The 24,716-nt window shown below is 45.0% G+C and overlaps 3 protein-coding genes and 1 long non-coding RNA gene across 4 annotated transcripts in view; 1 reads left to right on the forward strand and 3 right to left on the reverse strand.

Annotated features, from left to right (window-relative positions):
* Positions 1-200: 200 nt before the first annotated feature.
* On the reverse strand, positions 201-8,510 carry LOC148687159 (uncharacterized). The gene is made up of 5 exons (XM_088663924.1): positions 8,126-8,510; positions 7,287-7,369; positions 5,760-5,886; positions 1,737-3,556; positions 201-1,501 (listed from the first exon to the last, which is right to left on the reverse strand). The coding sequence occupies exons 2-4, from the start codon at positions 7,359-7,361 to the stop codon at positions 1,947-1,949; spliced, it is 1,812 nt and encodes a 603-aa protein (XP_088520050.1). The 5' UTR covers positions 7,362-7,369; positions 8,126-8,510; the 3' UTR covers positions 201-1,501; positions 1,737-1,946.
* On the forward strand, positions 8,443-11,324 carry LOC148687160 (uncharacterized). The gene is made up of 2 exons (XR_015948561.1): positions 8,443-8,605; positions 11,128-11,324. It is a non-coding gene; the product is annotated as an uncharacterized LOC148687160 (long non-coding RNA).
* A 3-nt stretch (positions 11,325-11,327) lies between these two features.
* On the reverse strand, positions 11,328-23,055 carry LOC118081246 (uncharacterized). The gene is made up of 4 exons (XM_088663980.1): positions 21,924-23,055; positions 20,294-20,656; positions 17,715-17,865; positions 11,328-13,807 (listed from the first exon to the last, which is right to left on the reverse strand). Exons 1-4 carry the CDS (start codon positions 21,981-21,983, stop codon positions 12,699-12,701), a joined length of 1,683 nt encoding a protein of 560 aa, XP_088520106.1. The 5' UTR covers positions 21,984-23,055; the 3' UTR covers positions 11,328-12,698.
* LOC118081251 (uncharacterized) overlaps positions 21,015-24,716 on the reverse strand; it is a 31,726-nt gene continuing 28,024 nt past the window's right edge. Inside the window, exon 11 of the mRNA XM_035107370.3 lies at positions 21,015-24,352. Within this exon, the coding sequence (XP_034963261.2) occupies positions 23,127-24,352 (1,226 nt within the window). The 3' untranslated portion in view covers positions 21,015-23,126. The remainder of the gene's footprint in view (positions 24,353-24,716) is intronic.

Here is a 24,716-nt window from a genome sequence, read left to right on the forward strand (position 1 = left end):
CAGGATGCGGATTTTAAAAAAAAGGCTGGGAAACTGAAATGGGGAAGGAACACCCCATCTGGAACTAAGCAAAAATATGGAAAAATAAGATTTAATGCATACAAGATTCAAAAGCAAGGTCTCTTCCAAGTTGTTAATTAATTAATTAATTACATTTCTGTTCATAATCCGGAGCCCCAGCCCAATGTGGGCAAACAATAGGAAGTTCAGTTCTTTATTGGCAAAGCACTCGGTTACATCAGCAAGGGATATAATTAACACTTCTGCTAAGGTTAAAAGAAAAAATATGGTGAACTATCAGGGACCACCATATTATACCAATGCACAGGCTCACAAGAGACCTCAGGTTCTTCTACTAATGCAGAGCTTTCCAAACTTTTCATGTTGGTGAAATGATTTCTAGACATGTGTCATTTCCCGACAAACTAATTCAGTTTTACTAGCAAACGGAAGGTGAAATGAACCCCTTTTCAGCCCTGGGAGGAACTCACAGGATACAATCATAACATAACGCAAAATATATAATTGTAACAAAAACCACACACAGACACACACACACACACAACCAAAAAAACCCCACATACTAAAAGGGCATTAGATGTAAATCAGCCAGAAACCTGGTTAATGAGAAAGGCTTTTGCCTAGTGCCTAGGCGCCAGGTGAACCTCCCTGAGGAAAGTATTCCACAAATGGGGAGCCACTGCAGAAAAGGCCCTGTTATCGTGTTGCCACACTCCAGGCCTCTCATGGAGGAGGCACATGAAGGGGGGGTCTCAAAAGATGACCTCAGGGTCCAGGTAGATTCATATGGAAAGAGGCGGTCCTTGTTGCTGTTGCTTTATGCCCCTCGTTGTCAGTGGAGACAGTGGGTGAGGGGTTTGAGGAGAGTCCAATGGCAAGACTCTTCCTGGGACCTTCTCTTCCACCTCAGAGACTTCCTGCAACCCCTCTCCTGCCTTCAGTTTGGCTCTCCTCTATGACCACCTCTTGCCTCAGAGGTGGCACTGAACCTCCCTGTAAATCTTCCACTACCTATCCTACCCACCACTCAAACACCTGCCTGTCCCTCACACTGTCTTACAGAGGAAAGGCCATAATAATAATAATAATAATAATAATAATAATAATAATAATATTTATACCCCGCCCATCTGGCTGAGTTTCCCCAGCCACTCTGGGTGGCTTCCAACTGATTAAAAACAGTACAGCATCAAACATAAAAAACTTCCCTAACAGGGCCGCCTTCAGTTGTCTTCTAAAAGTAGAATAGTTGCTTATTTCCTTGACATTTGATGGGAGGGCATTCCACAGGGGGGTGCCACTACCGAGAAGGCCCTCTGTCTGGTTCCCTGCAACATCACTTCTCGCAATGAGGGAACCGCCAGAAGGCCCTCGGTGCTGGAACTCAGTGTCCGGGCTGAATGATGGGGGTGGAGACGCTCCTTCATGTATACAGGACCAAGGCCGTTTAGGGCTTTAAAGGTCAGTACCTTTACACAAACTGCTTTCATACTAAAATAAAAAAATTCCTTCAGTAGCACCTTAAAGACCAACTAAGTTTTTATTTTGGTATGAGCTTTCGTGTGCATGCACACTTCTTCAGATACCTGAAGGTATCTGAAGAAGTGTGCATGCACACGAAAGCTCATACCAAAATAAAAACTTAGTTGGTCTTTAAGGTGCTACTGAAGGAATTTTTTTATTTTACTTCGATCCAGACCAACACGGCTACCTACCTGCTTTCATACTGAAAAAGCAGGTTGAAAGCAAACACCCCTTTCCCCTCTAAAATGGAAGGCTTACTGGGATCCAAAGGCTTCAGAAGAAGCAAGGGTCTCTTGTAAAAGCTGGAGATAAGGAAGGGAATTCTAACACTGAGTAGAATCTTTCATTTGCTCTCTACAGGACCTCTTGAGATCACTGGATATTTTTCCACCTTCCAAAGCTTAAGATGTTTCCCTTCTATGAATTATTTGATGCGAGTTAAGGGAGTATCTGTACGTGAAGTTCTTTCCACACTCCAAGCAATTGTAAGGTTTCTCCCCGGTATGAGTTCTTAGATGCTGAGTAAGGTGACCACTCTGACTAAAACTCTTGTCACACTTCAAACATTTATAAGGTTTTTCCCCTGTATGAGTTCTTAGATGCTGAGTAAGGGAGCCACTGAAGCTTTTTCCACACACCGAGCATTTATAAGGTTTCTCCCCGGTATGGGTTCTTAGATGGTGCGTAAGGTGACCACTCTGACTAAAACTCTTCTCACACTTCAAACATTTATAAGGTTTTTCCCCTGTATGAGTTCTTAGATGCTGAGTAAGGGACCCACTAAAGCTCTTTCCACACTCCCAGCATTTATAAGGTTTCTCCCCTGTATGCCTTTTTGTGTGCAAAGTTAGTGAATCTAGGCGACTGAAGTTCTTTCCACACACCAAACATTCATAAGGTTTTTCCCCTGTATGAATTCTTTGATGTTTAGAAAGGGACGAACTGACAGTGAAGCTCTTTCCGCACTCCAAACATCTATAAGGTTTCTCCCCTGTATGTGTTCTTTTATGCATGATGAGGTGACTATTCTGACTGAAGCTCTTCTCACACTCTGAACACTTATAAGGTTTCTCCCCTGTATGAGTTCTTAGATGCAGAGTAAGGTGAACACTCTGACTAAAACACTTGTCACACGCCAAGCATTTATAAGGTTTTCCCCCTGTGTGAGTTCCTCGATGTTGTGAAAGGTGGCCACTCCGGCTGAAACTTTTTCCGCACTCCAAACATTTATAAGGTTTCTCCCCTGTATGAATTCTTATGTGTCTTCTGAGCTGGCTACGCACACTAAAGCTCTTTCCACATTCCAAGCATTCATAAGGTTTTCTCCCTGCATGCCTTCTTTTATGGAAAGTAAGGGACTTTATGTGACTGAAGTTCTTTCCGCACTCCAAACATATATAAGGTTTTCCCCCTGTGTGAGTTCTTTGATGTTTCGTAAGAGTGCCATTGTCACTAAAGCTCTTTCCACACTCCCAGCATCTATAAGGTTTATCCCCTGTATGAGTTCTTTTATGTCTTGTGAGAACGCTACACTGAATAAAGCTCTTTCCACATTCCAAACACTTATAAGGTTTCTCCCCAGTATGAATTCTTTGATGCCTAGTGAGGGAGTCACTGTGCCTGAAGCTCTTTCCACACTCCCTGCATTTATGAGGTTTCTCGCCTGTATGAATTCTTTGATGCAGAGTAAGGTGTTCTTTCCGACTGAAGCCTTTTCCACACTCCCAGCATTTATATGGCTTTTCTGCTGTATGACATCTTTTATGAAAAATAAGGTAGGCTCTGTCACTGACGTTCTTTCCACCCTCCAAACATTCTTTAGGTTTGTCCCCTGTGTGCGTTATCTGATTTTCGTTAACCTGAGAAGCAGTGGGTTCCCTCCCCACCTTCTGCGTTCCTCTGCCCTCTTGTCTGTTGGTTCCATCTTGAATCCTTAACTTCTGTTGCTCCTCAGCTCTTTCATGTGGCCCTTCAGATGGGTCCCCCTCAGCCAAGATCCTCCAAACATCTCCTGGTGGTTTAAAAAGAAAAGCTGGTAAGAGGCTGTAAAATGCACACCCGCCTATACTGGACTTTAATGTGGCCTTGAACCTGCTTGTCGTCTGTATTTTTTTGATTTTACATCATCCACAGAACATCCTCATCTAACAGATATCTCAGCTTTCCCTTTCTCAAGTTTGGGTGTATAGAGAGGGTTTTCTTTTTTAAAAAAAAAGTTTTTAAAAGTACCCATAATCTTTGTCCCTCCATATGTGGCTGAACTACAACTCCTATCAGCCTCAGCAAACATGGGCAACAGCTAAGTTGTGGCTCGGTGGTATAAGGAAGGCTGAGGCTTCTTGCTCCTGACACAGGGACAACACCATTACTGGCCCCAACAACATCCAACATACCATCTCAGGACTATTTAATTGCTCATCCTCTAACATTGTGTATGCCATCAAATGCCAACAGTGCCCTTCAGCTCTCTATATAGGACAAACAGGCCAAACTCTACGCCAAAGGATAAATGGACATAAATCTGACATCAGGAATTACAAGACAGAGAAACCAGCAGGAGAACACGTCAGTCTCCCAGGACATTCTATACAAGATCTCAAAATAGCTGTCTTACTACAAAAGAATTTCAGAAATAGACTGGAAAGAGAAGTTACTGAACTGCAACTTATCACCAAGCTTAAAACCATGGAGAGACCTGGTTTGAACAGAGACGTTGGATTCTTATCTCATTATACATGATAAAGCGATCCTCAGCTATCTCACCCCTTGCTTTTTCATGCAAGTCCATTTGCAGTAGTTTACAGTCGTCAACAGCTATCAGTCAGTCAATCACCCATTTCCACCACCCTCTGAGTGATACCCCTCCCCACCCTTTCTCTACATATAAGCGTCTGGGGACTTCTATTTCAGTGTATCTGAAGAAGTGTGCATGCACACGAAAGCTCATACCAAAATAAAAACTTAGTTGGTCTTTAAGGTGCTGCTGGAAGGAATTTTTTTTATTTTGTTTCCTCTGGATACTGTTACACTGCAGCTCCCATCACCCTGGCAACATTGCCAGAGGGTGATGGGAACTGTGTTTGAGCAATGCCTGGGAAGGGACAAGGGGTCCACACACCTGTCACCCTTCTTTCCTTTCCGTTTTAGAAGCAGAATCCAGAAATAATTGTGCTGCAGAATAAGGGGTGAGCAATCATTGGAAAAGTTGCCGAACATTTCGGCTCTCGAACATCGAAAACCCAGAAGTGAGTGTTCCAGTTTTCAAACAATTTTCGGAAGCCGAATGTCCGGCGTGGCTTCAGATTGGGTGCAGGAAGCACCTGCAGCCAATCAGAAGCCGCGCCTTGGTTTTCTAACAGTTCCTGGAGTCGAACGTACTCCCGGAATGAATTAAATTCGACAACCAAGGTACAAATGTAAATATAAACATAAACGTCAGCCCTTGATATAGCAGGGAGGAAAAAGAAAAGCTAAGGAAAGGAAACAACAAGATTGCACTGACTACCAGTTAGTTTTTGTCTTCAATTCCCTTTTAATCTCTTCCTTCAGGAATCAGCCCACACCCTGCATTCATCATCTGAGGTCCTTCTCACTGTGCCCTTCTCCTACCAAGGTGCCAAGAGTGCCAACACAGGCATGGGGCTTTGAGTGGTGGCTTCCACCTAGGCAATGCTCTGCCTAGGGAGGCTCCCCAGGAGCCAATCACTGGCTACTTTTAGGAGCAAGGCAATAATATTTCTTTTCAGCCAGGCTTGGGGCCTTTACCTTACGGAATTATAGTGGCCTTAATTTTTGCATCCTATGGTAACTTGCTTTTGAGTCGACCTTTCATGAAAAAGCAGCAAAATGCAATGAATAATAATGCCTAATATCTGCCACGCCATCACTGGCCAGAAAAAAAGAGAATCAAGAGAAGTCACTCTTAACCAAATTTTAAAAAATCCTTCTGGTATGTATCTGAATAAGTGTGCATGCACATGAAAGCTCATACCAATCTTAGTTGGTTTCTAAGGTGCTACAGGAAGGATTTTTTTTATTTTGTATCGACTACGGCAGACCAACACAGCTACCTACCTGTATCTAACTCTTAACCAATGTGTCTATTCTTTGACCCAAAGGGTTCTTCAGATGTTCTTTTCCCACAGGGGAAATTAAGAACACTCCCTCTAGTGACCAACAGGAGTTCACACCTTCAAGGGGGAAAGGATCCTTACCCACAGAAGCCACCATCTCATAAATCTCCATCATGACTTCCTTGTACAGCGCTCTTTGGCCTGGATCCAGCAGGGACCATTCATCGTCAGTGAAATGCAAGGACACCTCCTCAAAGCTCATTGATCCCTGGAAAAGGAAAACAATTCCCTTATTCATAATCCATCCAGGGTAAGGTGTGAAAAAATGGGCAACTGGAGATCTTAAGTGTTCAGAAATCAACCAATGCTGATGGAATCTACCAAATTTAAATAGTGCACCTTCAAGCAAAAAAAAATCTAATTTAACACATCTGCAAATGGGATTAGAATTGGTGATGACTGAGAAGGAAAGTGACATTTGGGATCAAAGCAGATAGCTCAGTCAAGATATTGGCACAGGGTGTGAAAGTAGTGAAATGCCGAATTAGGGACCACTGGTAAAGAGATTCAAAACTAAGCTGCCGATATAGTGCTGATATACAAATCTATGGTGCAACTTCCCTTAGAAAATGGTATGGTTCCAGTTGCATGACCTCAAAAATAATATTGTAGATTCAGAAAATGTTGGAAAAATAACAAACAAAATAATTAATGGGTTTGAAAAATATGAGGAATTACTAATCTGGAACAAAGGCGCTTATGGGGAAATATGATATAGATGTATAAAGGTATGCATGACGTCTCCACCCCCATCGTTCTGCCCGGACACTGAGGTCCAGCGCCGAGAGCCTTCTGGCGGTTCCCTCGCTACGAGAAGCCAAGTTACAGGGAACCAGGCAGAGGGCCTTCTCGGTAGTGGCAGCCACCCTGTGGAATGCCCTCCCACCAGAGGTCAAAGAGAACAACAATTACCAGACCTTTAGAAGGCATCTCAAGGCAGCCCCGTTTAGGGAAGCTTTTAATGTTTGATGAATTTCTGTATTTTAATATTTTGTTGGAAGCCGCCCAGAGTGGCTGGGGGAACCCGGCCAGGTGAGCGGGGTATAAATAATAAATTATTATTATTATTATTATTATTATTATTATTATTATTATTATTAAATAGGAGAGGGGGAAGTGTTTCTCCCTCTAGGATGACACTGTCGTTCAAGGCCGTCCAATGAAGCTAATTGTGCACAGATTAAGGACAAACTAAAGGAACCACTTCTTCACAATGTTAAAACTCAGGAATTCACTAATGCAATATGCAGTAATGGTCACCATATTAAAAGAGAATTAGGCAAATTCAAGTCAGATAAAGCTACAACTACCAGCCATGATGACTCCACTTGTTTTGGACAGAATACTCCTCACTGCCTGTTCCTGGGAATCACCTGAAGAGTGCTGTTGTACTCAGCTCCTGGTTGCAAATTTCCCAGAGGCATCTGCTTGGTCAATGTGGGGATAGGATTCATGAGCAAAACTCAGTCGAGTCAACCCACTTCCTCAGAGGCAGAAGCCTCAGAAGCACAGGTACAAGAGTCGGGCCTCTGCAAAAACGTTCTCTGTAACAAATACGGACCCACTCCAGCTATCCCCAACATCTCTCCCTGAGTATCTTTCTCCTACCTTAGCTGGACACATGGTGGTAACTTCCTCTCCTGAGTAATGTAAGGAGAATCTAAAATGTTGGTCTGATGCCATTGCACAGCCTGTGAAAGGAAAGAAGGTCGTCAAAGAATTCGTGAAAACATTGATGAAAAAGTTCCTGATTTGCCCAAGTGAAAGATTATAAAACAGAAATCAGCAGCACATTACACACCGAGGCAATGTGGAAAAGTAACTAAAAGAATATGCAAATGATACATATGGAAACACAAAATATTAATATTAAAAATTAACTTTTAAACGTATGTTTGTCTACTCAGAAAAACAATAGGCAAGGACAGAATGGATCTCATGGCCAGCTGAGATAACTCAGTCAGTAGAGCATTAAACTCTTAATCTCAGGTTGTGGATTTGAGCCACAAAGTTCTGTAATGTGCAAACCTGCCCAGCACCTTTCACAGAGTGAGAGGGGAGTGAAGGAAGGGTGGGGGAGAGAGAGAGACAGCATTTATTATTTAAAACCGATGCCTTTATGTATATTAGTTTCTGCATGGTTCTGTGAATTTTAGCTGTGTTCTATCTTCATTTTCATCTGTGTGCCACTTGCATACTTTCCTGATAAAGGGTTTAGATATTTTGAAAATAAAATAATTACAAGATAGATTCTGAGGGACCGACATTTTTCTGTTAAATACTTTCAGTGCAGAGGAACACTTTTCTGAGGAGTTTAGATATTTTGAAAACATTTAATAACTACAGCTGCTACTGTCCAGGACACATTATTAAAGACCAGCAATTTATTTTAAAATGAAATATTTTCAGTGCAGGGGGGCAGGGCCTTCGTTCTCTACTAAAAATACCTTTCTCTCTCTCTCTCTTTCGGGTTCAGCTGCACGGGGTCCGCCGGGCCTTCGTCCTCCTCCGAGGAGGCTCCTCTTCTGCCCTATGGGAGTCCCAGCTCTTCCCTTCCCGCATCTGACCCGGAGGCGGCAGGAGGAAAGGCAGCCTTCCATGCGGAGAAACAACCGGAGATCCCCAGGGAGGACAGAGGCCCCTCCGGCCAAGCAGCCGCCTCCCTCCACAAACCCAGCGCCCCCGACAAGGAAGGAAGGAAAAAAAGAAAGGCTGGCCGGGACAGGAAGCGGAAGCTCCTCCTCTGGAGCCGGACTCTCCATCCACTCTAGGAATTTCGGCTCTGTGGCTCTAGTTAACCCTTGCGGAGCCGAGCGGCAAGAACCCTCTTGGCTGCTACGGGCAGTGGCGCGCCGATTTTGTCTGGAAAGCTCTGCAGGATCAGGCCCCGGGTATGGATCCTCTCCTCCAGCAGGTGCCCCATGCAGGTATATACTCTGTGTGTGTGTGTGTGTGTGTGTGTGTGTATGCCTCCTTTTTCGAATGCTGGCAGTCAAGGTGGCTTTCAGATATAGCTAATAATCATAAAAAGAAGCAACTAGGGGGGTCATCCCTCTTGGACCTAGTGGTCACCTACAGGGAGAGACTAAAGTATTATGATCGTCGTCGTCGTTGTTGTTGTTTAGGGTAATTAAATTTGTATACCATCCTATACCGGCAGGTCTCGGGACAGTTCACAAAATAAAAACAGAAAATACATAATCAAAAGAAAAAACAACCCAATAACCCTCATCCAAACAAAAAAAATCAAGTACTGGGATCTTTGTGAAGAAGTGACCATTTCCTGGTAAAAAGTCATGCTGTCTTCCTAAGGTTTCATGAGACAGAGGCAGGGGAAAGCTGAGTAGAGTCAGAGAGGCAAGTGACATCGATGCCCTCCCTCCCACCCCTAAAAGGACACGTTTTAAATTGGAGCCAGCCAGAACCCATAAACATCCTCATTACCATTTATATTAATATTATTATGCTTATAGCCTGACTTTTTCCAGGACTGCAAGTCAAGGCAGCTTACCGATAAAACAGAAAAAGCCAAAAACATAGAAAGCAAAACCTTAAAGAAGTGATTAAGCTCCAAGAGTTAAAATATGTATGGATATAAAGAAGTATTAAAAATATAGATGGAGACGCTCCTTCAGGTATACTGGACCGAGGCCGTTTAGGGCTTTAAAGGTCAACACCAACATGAAATAAAACAGGATAACACAGGACAACTAACATAATCGTTAAAAAGAAATTCTACTCTAATAAAGATATATAGATAGAAAGAGCTATTAAAGATATAGCTAATAACCATAAAAAGAAGCAACAAGGGGTTCTACAGGGAGGAACTGATCCCCGAAGTTCAGGTATTATCATTTTATTTATACTATTATTATTAGTAGTAGTAGTAGTAGTATTTATTAGTATTTATATATTAAATTTGTATACCATCCTATATTAGCAGGTCTCAGGGCAGCTCACAATATAAAATCACAATGCAAAAACAGAAAATATATAATCAAAACAAAAACATCCCATTAATGCCCCTGCCAGCACCCCAAAAAAACAAGTACTGGGATCTTAGATTAGGAAATTAGATTAGCCTCAACTAGAATCAGGGCCTTCTCAACATTGGCTCCGACCTGGTGGAACGCTCTGTCTCCTGAGACCAGGGCCCTGCAGGAGTTGATTTCTTTCCGCAGGGCCTGCAAGACAGAGCTGTTCAGCCTGGCTTTTGGCCTGGAGCCAACCTGATCCCCTCCCCCATCTTGCTTTTTCCCCTTTTCCTTCCATATGAGGCAGCATTTTAATTTTAATGTTTATTTAATCTTGTTTTTATGTTGTATTTCAATTAGCTGTTTTATATCCAGTGTTAGCCGCCCTGATGGGCTGCCTAGCCTTGGGTGGGGAGGGCGGGGTATGAATAAAATTTATTATTCTTATTCTTATTAGTGAGGAAGTGACCATTTCCTGGTAGAATGTGATCCTGTCCTCCTGGGTTTCATGAGACAGAGGCAGGGGAAAACTGAGTGGAGTTGAGAGATGCACTGTGAACTTTAAAAAGGCTGATTTCCAGCAAGCGACATCTAGAAACACTCCCCCCCCCCCCAAAGGACACATATTTAAAGCAGAGACAGCTTGGCCAGAACCCATGGACATCCTCATTACCATTTGTATTCCTATTAGACTTATGGCCTGTCTTTTTCCAGGAATGGAAGTCAAGGCAGTTTACTGCTAAAATAGATAGAGAAGCGATTAAACTCCAAGAGAGTTAAAATAGGAAGTTTGTTGACATAAGGTCTTCAGCTGCCGGCAGCCAATCTGGCTTCTCTAGGGCAGGAGTTGCAAAGTCTGAGCCTCATATCTCTATGAATGGGCCTCATCTTCTTTGAAAGCCACCATGTTTCCTGTGGGAGATTCTGTAGTTCAGTTCTGTATGAAGAACCAATATCTTATCTCCTCAAGTTCTGGAGTTAATCTGTCCACTTTTTCTATCCCATGCATCATTTTAAATTGTGATACATTTAGAAGCATAATAGAAGCATCACCTCCCAATACAGGGCTGCCTTCAGACGTCTTCTAAACGTTGTGTAGTTCTTTAGCTGCTTGACATATGATGGGAGGGAGTTCTACTGGGTTTGGTTTGACCAACATCTACATGACCAGTGTAGGACCGATAAAATAAAACTAAAATCAGCTTAGGCCCTTAAAATCTCCAGTTTCCTTAGGGAAAACCCCCTCAAAATTATTACACAGATGCATAAGTGCAAAGTTTTGTTGTTTAGTCATTTAGTCGTGTCCGACTCTTCGTGACCCCCTGGACCAGAGCACGCTAGGCAAAGTACGGAACGCTAAATGCACAACATGTTTTATGTGCCAAAAGAAATAGAATGTGTATTTGTAAATTAAGTCTACTCAGAAGAACATTCTGCAGCGTAGCAACTATAAAGAATGTTGCTGTGTTTTTCAGCTTCTGGAAAGACCTGAGGGATGAATGTCAGATCCTATGAGGATGCGGAAGAACAATGACGAGGAAGAAATACTGGAAAATTAAAATGGGGAAGTAGGAACCCCACCTGGGAATAAGCAAAGATATTAAACAATAAAATCACACACACGCGCACACACACTATAATTATGTGTCTGTGCATGCATGCTACAAAAGTAGGATCTGGTTCAAGTTGTTTATTATTATTTGTTAACATTATGTTATGATCCAAAAACCCCCAAAGCTTCAAGCCCAAGGGACTGACTGTCCTGGACGCACACAGCCCAATGAGGACAAGCAATTGGTAGTTTTGTTCATTATTAGCAAAGTACTCTGTTAAATCAACAAGGGTTGGAGCAACATCAGGACCACAGGTCCAGCACAGAGGGCCTTCTGGTGGTTCCCGCACTGTGAGAAGTTACAGGGAACCAGGCAGAGGGCCTTGCCGGTAGTAGAACCCACCCTGTGGAATGCCCTCCCATCAGATGTCAAGGAGATGAGTAACCTTGATAACCTTTAGAAGGCTGCCCTATATGGGGAAGCTTTTTAATGGGAGATGTTTTATTATACAGTCATACCTCGGTTTAAGTACGCTTTGGTTTGAGTACTTTCAGTTTAATTACACCGCAGACCAGTCTGAAATGGATTAATCCACATTCCATTACTTTCAATGGGAAAGTTCGCTTCAGGTTAAGTACGGACTTCCAGAACCAATTACACTCATACTTCGGGTTAAGTACGCTTCAGGTTGAGTACTCCACGGACCCGTCTGGAATGGATTAATCCACTTTCCATTACTTTCAATGGGAAAGTTCGCATCAAGGTAAGTACTCTTCAGGTTAAGTACAGATTTCCGGAACCAATTGTGTACTTAAACCGAGGTACCACTGTATTGGGAGCTGCCCAGAGTGGCTGGGGCAACCCTGTTAGATGGGCAGGGTACAAATAATAAAATTGTTGTTGTTGAATAGAAAAAGAAAGCTGGTAAAAGGCTCTGGAGAAATGCTTTGTATGTTCCTGACTATAAGAACTCATCAACACTGGATGCTTGTCTCTCTATATTTTATTTTGCATCAACCACACAACAGCCCCTCCTCATCGAATGCAAGCCCACCCTTCACCCTCCTTCGTTCAGAATGCCATGATGCAAGGAGAAGCCCATAAACCAAGGAAATCTAATACAAGCCCCTGTTACTCAACGGTGGACATTTGCAGGCAAACTATGCTCAACAGTCCTAAGAACAAGCAAAAGCTTTGATTAAAAAGGGGGAGGTAAGCAAAATTAAAAACAAAGACAAAGAAGCAAGCTCTAACACTCAGCACAATCTTTGGTTTGCTTCCTGTAGGAGGTCTTGATGTGCTTGAAAATCTTTCCCCACTCCAACTCCTTCTAAGGTGATTCCCCGAGTTCTTTGATGCTTAGTTAGGGAGTTACTGTGACGAAAGCTCTTTCCACACTGCAAACAATAGTAAGGTTTATTCTTTGTATGAGTTACTTTATGTCTTGTGAGGTGGCTACTCTTAAGGAAGCTCTTTCCACATTCCAAGCATTATTAAGGTTTCTCCCCCGTATGAGTTCTGTGATGCAGAGAAAGCGATTTACTCCACCTGAAGCTCTTTCCGCACTCAAAGCATTTATAAGGTTTCTCCCCTGTATGAGTTATTTGGTGCTTAGTTAGGGAACCACTGTAACTAAAGCTCTTGTCACACTCCAAACATTTATAACATTCCCCCCCGGTATGAGTTATTTTATGTCTAGTGAGGTGACTACTACGAACGAAGCTCTTTCCACATTCCAAACATTTATAAGGTTTCTCCCCTGTATGAGTTCTTTCATGCAAAGTAAGGGAGTCTTTGCGACTGAAGCTCTTTCCACACTCCAAACACTCATAAGGTTTGTCCCCTGTATGAATTCTTTGATGCTTCGTGAGGGAGTCACTGTACCTGAAGCTCTCGCCACAGTCCAAACATTTGTATGGTTTTTCACCTGCATGTGTTCTTTCATGTTTAGTGAGAACGCTCCTCAGAGGGAAGCTCTTTCCACACTTCAAGCATTCATACGGTTTGTGCCCTGTGTGGGTTGCGTGATGAATATTAAGGGAGCCACTATCACTGAAGTTCTTTCCGCACTCCCAGCATTTATGAGGTTTCTCGCCTGTATGAGTCTGTTGATGCCTATAAAGGATCGCAGTAGAACTGAAGCTCTTTCCACACTCCCAGCATTTATAAGGTTTCTCACCTGTATGAGTTCTTTGATGCTTAGTAAGATTACCACTCTGTCGGAAGCTCTTTCCACACTCCCAGCATTTATAAGGTTTCTCACCTGTATGAGTTCTTTGATGCGTAGTAAGTTTACCACTCCGACGGAAGCTCTTTCCACACTCCCAGCATGTATATGGTTTTTCACCCGTGTGCACTCTTTGATGTGTAGTAAGCGTTGAGCGATAAGGGAATCTCTTTCCACACACAGTACATTCATACTTCTCTCTGTGAATTTGATTTTCATTAACCTGAGAAGCAGTGGATTCCCTCCCCAACTCCTGCATTTGGGTCCCCTCTTTTCTGTTGCTTCCAACTTGAACCCACAGTTTCCGTTGCTCCTCCACTCTTTCACGTTGCACTTCTGATGTTTTGCCTTCACTCAGGATCCCCCAAGCATTTCCTAATGGATTAAAAACAAAAACTGGTAAGATGCTGTGTCTCTATAAGGCCTCACCCACACAGGACTTTTAATGCTGACTTGAAGCTGCTTGCATCTCTATTTTTCATTTTGCATCATCTACAGAAAATCTTCCTAATTTAAGTGCCACCTTGCCCTAACCTCTCTTAAATTCAGAAACATGATGCAGAAAAGAGTTTCAACCTTTTCCAGGCCGTGGCCCCCTTTTGACCTTGTTTCATTCCTGTGGCCCCCCATCCCATCCTACCGGTAGAAAGGTAGCTATTTAAATGTTTTGTTTGTAAATAGAACATGTTTTATTTTTATAATTTATCTCTCTCTCTATAAAAATGTAGGAGGTCCGTGTTTGTTATTCCACACCTTTCTCCAAAACCGCATACCCGATCACCCTCAAATTTGCCCACAACATTGGATCCGCATGTGGGAGTGTGTCTATCCACTTACATTGACCGGATGACACACCTAGCATAGGTAGAAACATGGATTCATGTAAAAAAAAATTGCGCCCTCCAGTGGACATCCAACAAACAAAGGACAAACATACTCCCACTATCCCTCTCACCCCGGAGACCATGCCTCCACCAGGGAGCAGGCTGCCCTGAGAGCAAACCGCTCCCCAGGGACCAGCGCCCGCCCCGGAGATCGCGCACCAGAGAGCAGGCTGCTCCCCATCGCTTCGCATCCATGGACAAGGCCGTTCCACAGTCTGCGGCTGCCCTGCTGACTGCACCGCTGCCAGGGAGCAGGCCACCTTGATAACAGGCAGCTCCCCATCCCTTCCTGCTCCAGGAGACCTGGAGCGTCCACAGATAAGGCCGCTCCACAGTTCGCGGTCGCCCCGCAGATCCCGCCGCCGCCAGAGAGCAGGGCTGCCTCAATAAGAAGCCATCCCTCCCTATCCCTCGCTGTCCAAGGCCGCTACAGCCCCGCAGTTCACGCTGCCGGCAAAGAGCAGCCACCAGGGAGCAGGCCGTCTTGAGAATTGGCCGCTCCCCATCCCTCGCCCTCCAAGGCTGTGCCCGCCCCGCAGATAGCCCCTCCGGCAAGGAACAACCCGCCCCGGGACACATGCCAGAACCCAGATCCAGCCCACCCAGGGAGACAGGCCGGATCCCAGAGACTGCCCAACCAACAGACTCCACAACCTCAATGCGTACCTCAGACCTCTACATCCCTTCCATTCCACGGAGCAGTGTCCAGGTAAGATCCAACATACTTTACACTGTGCAGATTTCAAGCCACCCTCAAGAACTTCCTGCCATGCCGCCTCAACCACTACCCCCCCAACATCCCCCCAACCCACCCTCAAGAACCTTCCAAGAAGGAGTACACAGGTAAGACGCAAAATGTTGGACCAGGACTGCATACAGTCACACCCCACACAGAACTCCCAACACTGGACCCATGACCACCTCCATGTTCCCCTTATTCTCCAACACCACCCACCCTCTATAACGTCCTCCCATACCAACTTACACGATTACCCACCCATCCACCCCCACAAAACTCCAACCTTGGAACCCCTAACCGCCTCCATGTTCCCATAAATGTTACACCCCCTTTATAACTTCACACTCCACCCAATTACACCAATCACCCCCACACACAACTCCCACCTCCTGACCCCTGACCACCTCCATGTTACCCTGACTCTCCAACACCACCCACCCTCTATAACTTCCTCCCATACCAACTTACACTATTACCCACCCACCCCCACAAAACTCCAACCTTGGAACCCCTAACTGCCTCCATGTTCCCATAAATGTTACACCCCCTTCATAACTTTACACTCCACCCAATTACACCAATCACTCCCCCACAACTCCCACCTTCTGACCCCTGACCACCTCCAATGTTACCGGGCTCTCCAACAACACCCACCCTCCATAACTTCTAACCATTCCAACTTCACCACTATACTAAATATCTAACACCCCCCTAATTATATTACAATAATTTGTAAAATTTCTTCGTATTTTTTTAATCTTTCCACGTTTTAACTACGACCACGGAAACTCCTGCTCAAGTACCAACGAAAAGATCCTCCCCCTTCGCACAACGACTACGTGAAAGGCACTTGACCCGAACCAATAACACCAACAACGCCGTCCTATACAGAGAAAACCAAAACCACAACAACACCGACTACGCCATCACTGACGCACCAACAACATACAGAAAGAAATACCAGACTTGAGAACATTAACTACCTTCTTCCTTTCTTCCTAATTTCACACACAAAGCCACAGCAACGTGTGGCAGGGCCAGCTAGTAGATACATAAAATGATAGGAGCATAATGAAATATTGTTGAAGCAGATAAACATAAGAATCATAGACCTAGAAGGGAGCCAATTGGTCATCTAGTCCAACCCCTGCAATGTAGGAAACTCAGCTAAAGCATCCATGACAGATGGTCATCCAACCTCTGCTTAAGGAGAGTCTAGAACACTTATAAGTCAACAACACTTATTGACCTACATTTGTTCACAGGGGGAAACCTACAGACAACAGTCCAAAAGCATACCTTCTAGCATTTCTCCAATGAAAATAGGGGCATTCTATTCCCATGCTCTGGTCCATGGGGTCACGAAGAGTCGGACACGACTAAACGACTAAACAACAATTTTACTGGCCATCTGACTCGGTTGCCCCAGCCACTCTGGGCAGCTCACAACATATATAAAAACAGAATAAAAAAATTAAACATAAAAAAACCTTCCTAAAAATGTCTGCCTTCAGATGGCTCAGGGGTCGGAAAACTCCATACTCTCCAACATTTCTCTGGCGAAAATAGGGACATCCTAAGGAAAAGCGGAAGGGTAGCGGGTGGCACTGTGGTCTAAAGCACAGAGCCTAGGGCTTGCCAATCGGAAGGTCGATGGTTCAAATCCCCGTGACAGGGTGAGCTCCCGTTGCTTGGTCCCTGCTCCTGCCCACCTAGCAGTTCGAAAGCACATTAGTGCAAGTAGATAAATAGGTACCACTCCGAAAGCACATTAGTGCAAGTAGATAAATAGGTACCACTCCGGCAGTTCGAAAGCACATTAGTGCAAGTAGATAAATAGGTACCACTCCGGCAGGAAGGTAAACAGCATTTCCCTGGCTTACTCTTGCTGGCCACATGACCCGGAAGCTGTCTGTGGACAAACGCCGGCTCCCTCGGCCTATAGAGCGAGATGAGCACGCAGCCCCAGAGTCTTACGCGACTGGACCTAACGGTCAGGGGTACCTTTACCTTTTAAGAAAAAGCAGGACATTCCGGGATCAAATCAGAAAACTGGGACGACTTTTGTAAATCTGGGACTGTCCCTGGAAAATAAGGACACTTGGGAGGGTCTGCAAAAGGCACACCAGGAGTTGTGTATATATGGGAGTATTTTAAAAAGCAAGTGGTCCTCATCTTGTCTCAGGTGCCAAGGAACAGCCTCACCCGTCACACCCCTGAGGCCACATATGTAGGGCAGCAGGACACGGTTTGAGGAAATTGGTTTCGTGGGCTAGAGAGGGACTGCTGCCACGACCCACAAGTCTCTCACTGCTGACTTGATTCAGGACCCAACACAACGTTAAACAATGGAACTTACTGAAAAAGAATTTTCTTCACACCAGCCAGCATTCATGGGCGTAGCCAAGGAGGGTGAGGGGCCACACCCCCAGATCAAGTAAAACATTAGAAATACTTAACTTACCAATCACACCAGTTCTGCCCCCCTAACAAAAATCCTGCGCCCATGCCACCATGGAAAAACATTCCTTTCCTTTTCTACCGTTTATCTCTCACAGCCCATAACTCTTGCCCTGCAACCTTCCTCGTTTTCTTGCCAGGGGAGCTTGCTCACCCCCAACATCTCCCCAGGTCCCCATCTCCATTCCCTGGAACTCACCAGATCTCTCTGAGGGTCCTGGGAGGGAACATCCAAAGGTTGTGGGGGACAGCCTGACCAGGTCAACCGTCCATCTTCCTCCTTCCATCCTCGCTAGGTTTGTAGGATCAGCCTCTTTCATCCTTCCTGCGGAGTTCAGACACTGCAGGCTCTGGGAGGGAGGAAGAAGCAAAGGGAGCCTCAGAGGCCCTGCAGGGATTCTCCTACCCTAGATATTCTCCTGCCCCTGGAGAAGCTCAAATGGGGCATCCCCTCTGCAACAGTCACCAAGAGTTTTTAAAAAATGTTTTGGGATTCCAAACAAATCTGCCTGCTTCCTCTATCCTTTCTTAAGGCTGGCATGGGACGCACAGTAGTGACCTGAAAGTAGATCCCATTGAACTCAGTGGAGCTTACTTACAAACAATACAATGAATAAAAAAAACGCAGGAGAAACTAAAACAACTATTTACAATTATTCTGAAATTAAACTAGTCCCCAGAGCTAACTAAACGTTTATCCCACACCCAGAGAGCAAAAACAAAACAACCAGAAATTTAAATGCTTCTGAGCAGACAATTAGCTATTTACTAGATGCAAGTCAGTAGCACCAGACGAATCCACTCAGCTAGGCACTGGGGTGGATTCTCCCTCTCTCCTGTGTCTTGCAGAGCCAGGCTGATGCACTAGGACAGTTACAAGCAGTAATCAAAACTGGAGCCTCAGGGATTGTCCTCTCCAGGTAGAAACAAACTGGGACTGCTCCAAGAAAATGCACAAAGGAAAAAAAGCAGCAGCAGCGCTAGGCCGCCCTCTGGTGGGCTGCCCCTTACCTGCTTGTGATTGGCCAAGGAGATAGTTAATCAGGATTTTTAGATTCCCCCCCTTTATTCTCACTTTACTCTGTTGCCCCCTAGCCTCATGCTGTGCCCCCCTTATGTAACTTTCACCTACGGCCCCCTTGGAATATCCTCTCCCCCCCCACCCCGGGTTGAGAAACACTGATGTAGAGAAACAGGAGAAAGAGTTTTTGGGTCTTTTCGGGGGGTTTTTAGCATTGAAAGTTATTAAGGCTGGAATTGGGAACCTTTGTCTCTCCAAATGCTGCTGAAATAAGTCCCATCAGCTCCAGCAAACTTGGACAGTCGACAGAGAGGATGTTGTGATCCAGCAACTTCTGGGAGGGAGCAAGGCGTCCCCACACCTGTCTTATGGGGAAAAGGAGGCCCTTGGGAGCATTCCTACACAGGGGGCAGAATAAGATTCACAGAGGCTGGCTGGGCCGGAGGTCCCTTACCCCTCATGACTCTTTCCTCTCTCTTCCACAAGCAGAACCCAGAAATAATTGTGCTGCAGGATAACCAGTGCACATTGCTTGAGGACCTCCCCCCTCCCGCACACACCCCTCCTGTGTAGGCTCAGTTCCCAATTCAGCTGGCTCCTACGATTCTTTCTGTGAGTCAGTAGGGACAGAGAGGAGGTTCAGATCCCTGCCACTCTGTACATTCTGTCCTTTACACTGCTTGGAAAGATATGCAGGTAAGCAGCCTAGGACTCTTCCCCCAATGCAATAAATCGCAACCAGCACACAACAGACTTCTTCAGCCTTTTTTGTTTCCGTGCCATGCAGTTGCAAACACAACCCCATCAAAAATGCAAGTTCAACCCTCGCCCAATCTGAAGAAGAGACTTCCCTGGCCAGAAAAAAATGGGAAATCAAGGCAATGAACTCAAAGCCAATTCCTTGATGGCTGTATCAGAGACATGGGATCCTGTGGGCATCTGGCTGGCAACCGTGAGCACAGACTCCTGGACTATGTGGGCCTTTGCTTTGATTCAACAGGGGTCTTGGAATGTTCTTTAGCATTTGGGGACAAATGTTTAATCATGTATGCAACCGCATCCGCTAGACTTCTCATAGCAAAAAAATGGAAAAGTGTACAAATTCCGATGATAAAGGACTGGCAAATTAAACTAATGAGATATCAAAACATGGCAATGAAAATAGGAGAAACCAAAGGAATATCTGAATATAAAGTCGATAAAGATTGGGAAAAATTCAACGATTATAAGAATAAATTTGTGGAAAACACCAACCTCTTAGCAGACAGGTGATGAGTTCAAGTAATATATACAAACAAGATATAAAATATTTAAAAAGGTATACAAAAAATTCTTTTTGGGAAATTAATGTCGAAATAGAGAATAGTCTGGAAGTCACACCGGGGGGGGGGGTGTAGGGTGAGAGGGGACTATTTATTTTGATTTGTTTGGTATCTTTTTCTGTGCATTTTGTTGTTGTTGTATTATTTTGTTGTATTATTTTTATTTGTATTATTTTTATTTGTATATTTATTTATTTATTTTGTATGTTGCTTTGAAAGTATGTATATTTTTATTTTTATTTTCCTTTTTTCTGTTGGGAAAAAAAGGAATGTTCTTTAGCGCAGGAGGAAGCCTGATCTTTATTAAAGGAAATAGTGTTGCAACAGGATTCCCCCTCACCACACGCAGGAGGGAGGAGAACCCCAAAGCTCCTACAAAGACTTTTGCAATTGCCCACCCTGTAGCCCAAGACCAGCCCCAAACTTCATACATACATTCCTCGTCCTCCTTCCCTCCCCGCATCTGACCCGGAGGCGGCAGGAGAGGCAGCCATCCCTGCGGAGAAAGAACGGGAGAAGATCCTCCGGTAGGCAGAAGACAAAGGCCCCTCCAGGACAAGCAGCGGCGTCCCACAGGAAGGACAGGTCCGGGACAGGAAGCTCCTCCTCCTTCTCCTCTGGCGCCGGACTCCCTTTCCGCTCTAGGAATCTCAGCTCCGTGGCTCCTATTAACCCTTGTGGAGACGAGCGGCAGGAACCTCTTGGCTGCTGGGGCGGAGAGCGAGGAGAGGCGCCCGGATTCTGTCCGGAAAGGATCCTCTCCTCCAGCAGGTGCCCCATGCAGGATCCCGTGAATAACTATTTTAAAATATATCAAATACTGTAATCATAAAAGAAGTAACCAAGGCCTTCACCCCCTTCCCCTGATGTGTGATAGCTTGTCATTGTAAGAAGAACCAGTTTTGAACAGTTACAGGTAGGTAGCCGTGTTGGTCTGCCGTAGTCGAAACAAAATAAAAAAATTCCTTCCAGTAGCACCTTAGATACCAACTAAGTTTGTCATTGGTATGAACTTTCGTGTGCCTCGCAGACCTCTTCAGATACCTGAAGAATCTGGAGAAGAAACCACAGTTGCAGCAGAAACTGGGGGCCAGATTGCTGACTGGTTCAAGATGCTCTGAGCATATAAAACACATTCTGAAGTGACTGCACTGACGACCATTACATCTTTTTATTCAATTCAATATTCCTCTCTTCCTTCAGGAATCAGCCCACAACCTGCATTTATCACTTCGTATTGTGCCCTCCTCCAAGCATGGGACTTTTAGTGGTGGCTCCCACCTAAGAAATACTCTGCCCAGGGAGGTACCCACAGAGCATCACCCCAGGCAGCTACTTTGAGGAGAGAGGCAACATTATTTATTTTCAGCTAAGCTTTGACTGCCCTATACAAATTTAATAAAATGGTGAGTGTAATAATAAATAATGATAGCTGGAGGTGTCATGCAGGAGAAATCGCTGGTTATTAAATTTGTATACTGCCCTATGGGACACGGGTGGTGCTGCGGGTTAAACCACAGAGCCTAGGGCTTCCCGATCAGAAGGTCGGCGGTTCAAATCCCCGCGATGGGGTGAGCTCCCGTTGCTCAGTCCCTGCTCCTGCCATCCTAGCAGTTCGAAACCACAAAGTGCATGCAAGTAGATAAATAGGTACCGCTCTGGCGGGAAGGTAAACGGCGTTTCCGTGCACTGCTCTGGTTTGCCAGAAGCGGCTTAGTCATGCTGGCCACATGACCCGGAAGCTGTACGCCAGCTCCCTCGGCCAGTAAAGCGAGATGAGCGCCGCAACCCCAGAGTCATCCGCGACTGGACCTAATGGTCAGGGGTCCCTTTTCCTTTTTTGTACTACCCTATACACCAGTGTTTCTCAACCTTTTTTGGGCCATGGCACACTTGTTCCATGAAAAAAATCACGAGGCACACCACCATTAAAAAAGTTAAAAAATTTAACTCTGTGCCGCCCTATATTGACTATATAATTATGACTGTAAGAAACACTTGCCAAATTACAAGGGCGCGCACACTTCCAGGGGAGCTGCGGGGCGGCTCAAAGGCGAAAGATTACCTTGGCTGCTGCTTGCGAGTAATTCCGGACCGCAAAGCCCAGCGTCCGCCACGCAGCCATGGCGAAGGACGGGCGAAGGAGGCAGGGGAGGCAGAGCAACCTCGATGTGGCTTAAGGGGGGCCGGCGGCGGATCTGGAGCGCGCCTCCCTAGGGGGCCTCCCTAGACTCTAAAACCACCCTCCAGTCGTTTGCACTGAGCTTTGGGAAAGAGGAGGAGAAATATTGCTTTCCGGCGGGTCAGTGTTGAATATTGGCGGCCGCCAGGCACGTGACAATGTAAATCGCCCTTCTCGTCGCCGCACGTCGCGGCACACCAGCCAGCGTCTCGCGGCACACTAGTGTGCCGCGAAACAGCGGTTGAGAAACGCTGCTATACACACAGGTTTCAGGGCAGTTCACAGGATAATATCACAATATAAAAACACAAAATATATAATCAAAACAAAAACAACTCCCTCCCCAAAAAAATAAAAACACATTTTTAAAGGGCATTAGATGCCCTGAGGAAAGTATTCCACAAACAGGGAGCCACAGCTGAAAAGGCCCCGTTCTTGTGTTGCCACACTCCAGGCCTCTCATGGAGGAGGCACATGAAGAAGGGTCTCAGAAGATGACCTCAGGGTCCAGGTAGGTTCATATGGAAAGAGGCGGTCCTTGTTGCTGTTGCTTTATGCCCCTCGTTGTAAGTGGAGGCAGTGGGTGAGGGGATTGAGGAGAGTCCAATGGCAGGACTCTTTTCGGGAACCTTCTCTTCCACTTTGGAGCATTCCTGCAACTCCTCTCCTGCCTTCATCTTGGCTCTCCTCTACAACCACCTCTTGCCTCACAGGTGGCACTGAACCTCCCTATAAATCTTCCACTATCCATCCCAACCCCCACTCAAATTCCCTCACACTTGCTTGCAGAAGAAAGGCCACAAACTGCTTCTATACTTAAAAAGCAAGTTGAAAGCAAAAAACCCTTCTAAGATCTAGTTACAGGTAGGTAGCCGTGTTGGTCTGACGTAGTCGAAACAAAATAAAACAAATTCCTTCCAGTAGCACCTTAGAGACCAATTAAGTTTCTCATTGGTATGAGCTTTCGTGTGCTCATGCCAATGACAGTGTATCTGAAGAAGTGTGCATGCACACAAAAGCTCAGACCAATGACAAACTTAGTTGGTCTCTAAGGTGCTACTGGAAGGATTATTTTTTTTGTCCCTTCTAAGATGTTTCCCTATGAGTTCTTTGATGCTTAGTTAGGGAGCTAATGTGACAAAAACTCTTGTCGCACTCAAAGCATTTATGAGGAGTCTTCTCCATATGAGTTCTTTGATGATCAATAAGGTGACAACTCTGACTGAAGCTCTTTCCACATTCAAAACATGTATAAGGCTTTTCCCCTGAATGAGTTCTTTGATGCCGAGTAAGGGAACCACTCTCACGGAAGCTCTTTCCACATTCAAAACATGTATATGGCTTTTCCCCTGAATGAGTTCTTTGATGCGTTGTGAGGGAGCCACTCCAACGGAAGCTCTTGTCACATTCCCAGCATTTATAAGGCTTTTCTCCTGTGTGACTTCTTTGGTGCGAGGTAAGGGAGTCTTTGCGACTGAAGCTCTTTCCACACTCCAAACACTCATAAGGTTTGTCCCCCGTATGAATTCTTTGATGCTTTGTGAGGGTGCCTTTGTGCCTGAAGCCCTCCCCGCAGTCCAAACATTTGTAAGGTTTTTCACCAGTGAGGATGCTCCTCTTTCCACACAGCTTGTCCCCTGTATAAGTTCTTTTATGTCTAATGAGGCTGCTGTCCTGACGGAAACACTTTCCACACTTCAAGCATTCATATGGCTTGTCCCCTGTATGGATTCTTTTATGTGTAGTGAGGGTGCGGTTCTGACGGAAACACTTTCCACACTTCAAGCATTCATACGGTTTGTGCCCTGTATGGGTTGCGTGATGAATATTAAGGGAGCCACTATCACGGAAGTTCTTTCCACACTCCCAGCATTTATAAGGTTTCTCGCCTGTATGAGTTCTTTGATGCAAAGTAAGAGAGCCACTGTGATTAAAACCCTTTCCACACTCCCAGCATTTATGAGGTTTCTCGCCTGTATGAGTTCTTCGATGCAGAATAAGGTATTTTTTCCGACTGAAGCTTTCCCCACACTCCCAGCATGTATATGGTTTTTCACCCATGTGCACTCTTTGATGTGTAGTAAGCGTTGAGCGATAAGGGAATCTCTTTCCACACTCAGTACATTCATACTTCTCTCTGTGAATTTGATTTTCATTAACCATAGAAGGACTGGATCCCTTCCCCAACTCCTGCATTTGGGTCCCCTCTTTTCTGTTGCTTCCAACTTGAACCCACAGTTTCCGTTGCTCCTCCACTCTTTCACGTTGCACTTCTGATGTTTCGCCTTCACTCAGGATCCCCCAAACATTTCCTAATGGATTAAAAACAAAAACTGGTAAGATGCTGTGTCTCTATAAGGCCTCATCCACACAGGACTTTTAATGCTGACTTGAAGCTGCTTGCATCTCTATTTTTCATTTTGCATCATCCACAGAAAATCTTCCTAATCTAAGTGCCACCTTGCCCTAACCTCTCTTAAATTCAGAAACATGATGCAGAACAGAGTTTAAACCTTTTCCAGGCCGTGGCCCCCTTCTGACCTTGTTTCATTCCTGTGGCCCCCCATCCCATCCTACCCGTAGAAATGTAGCTATTTAAATGTTTTGTTTGTAAATAGAACATGTTTTATTTTTATAATTTATCTCTCTCTCTATAAAAATGTAGGAGGTCCATGT

The sequence above is a fragment of the Zootoca vivipara genome, chromosome 2 (assembly GCF_965207765.1).
Source record: "Zootoca vivipara chromosome 2, rZooViv2.hap1.1, whole genome shotgun sequence".
NCBI lineage: Eukaryota > Metazoa > Chordata > Lepidosauria > Squamata > Lacertidae > Zootoca > Zootoca vivipara.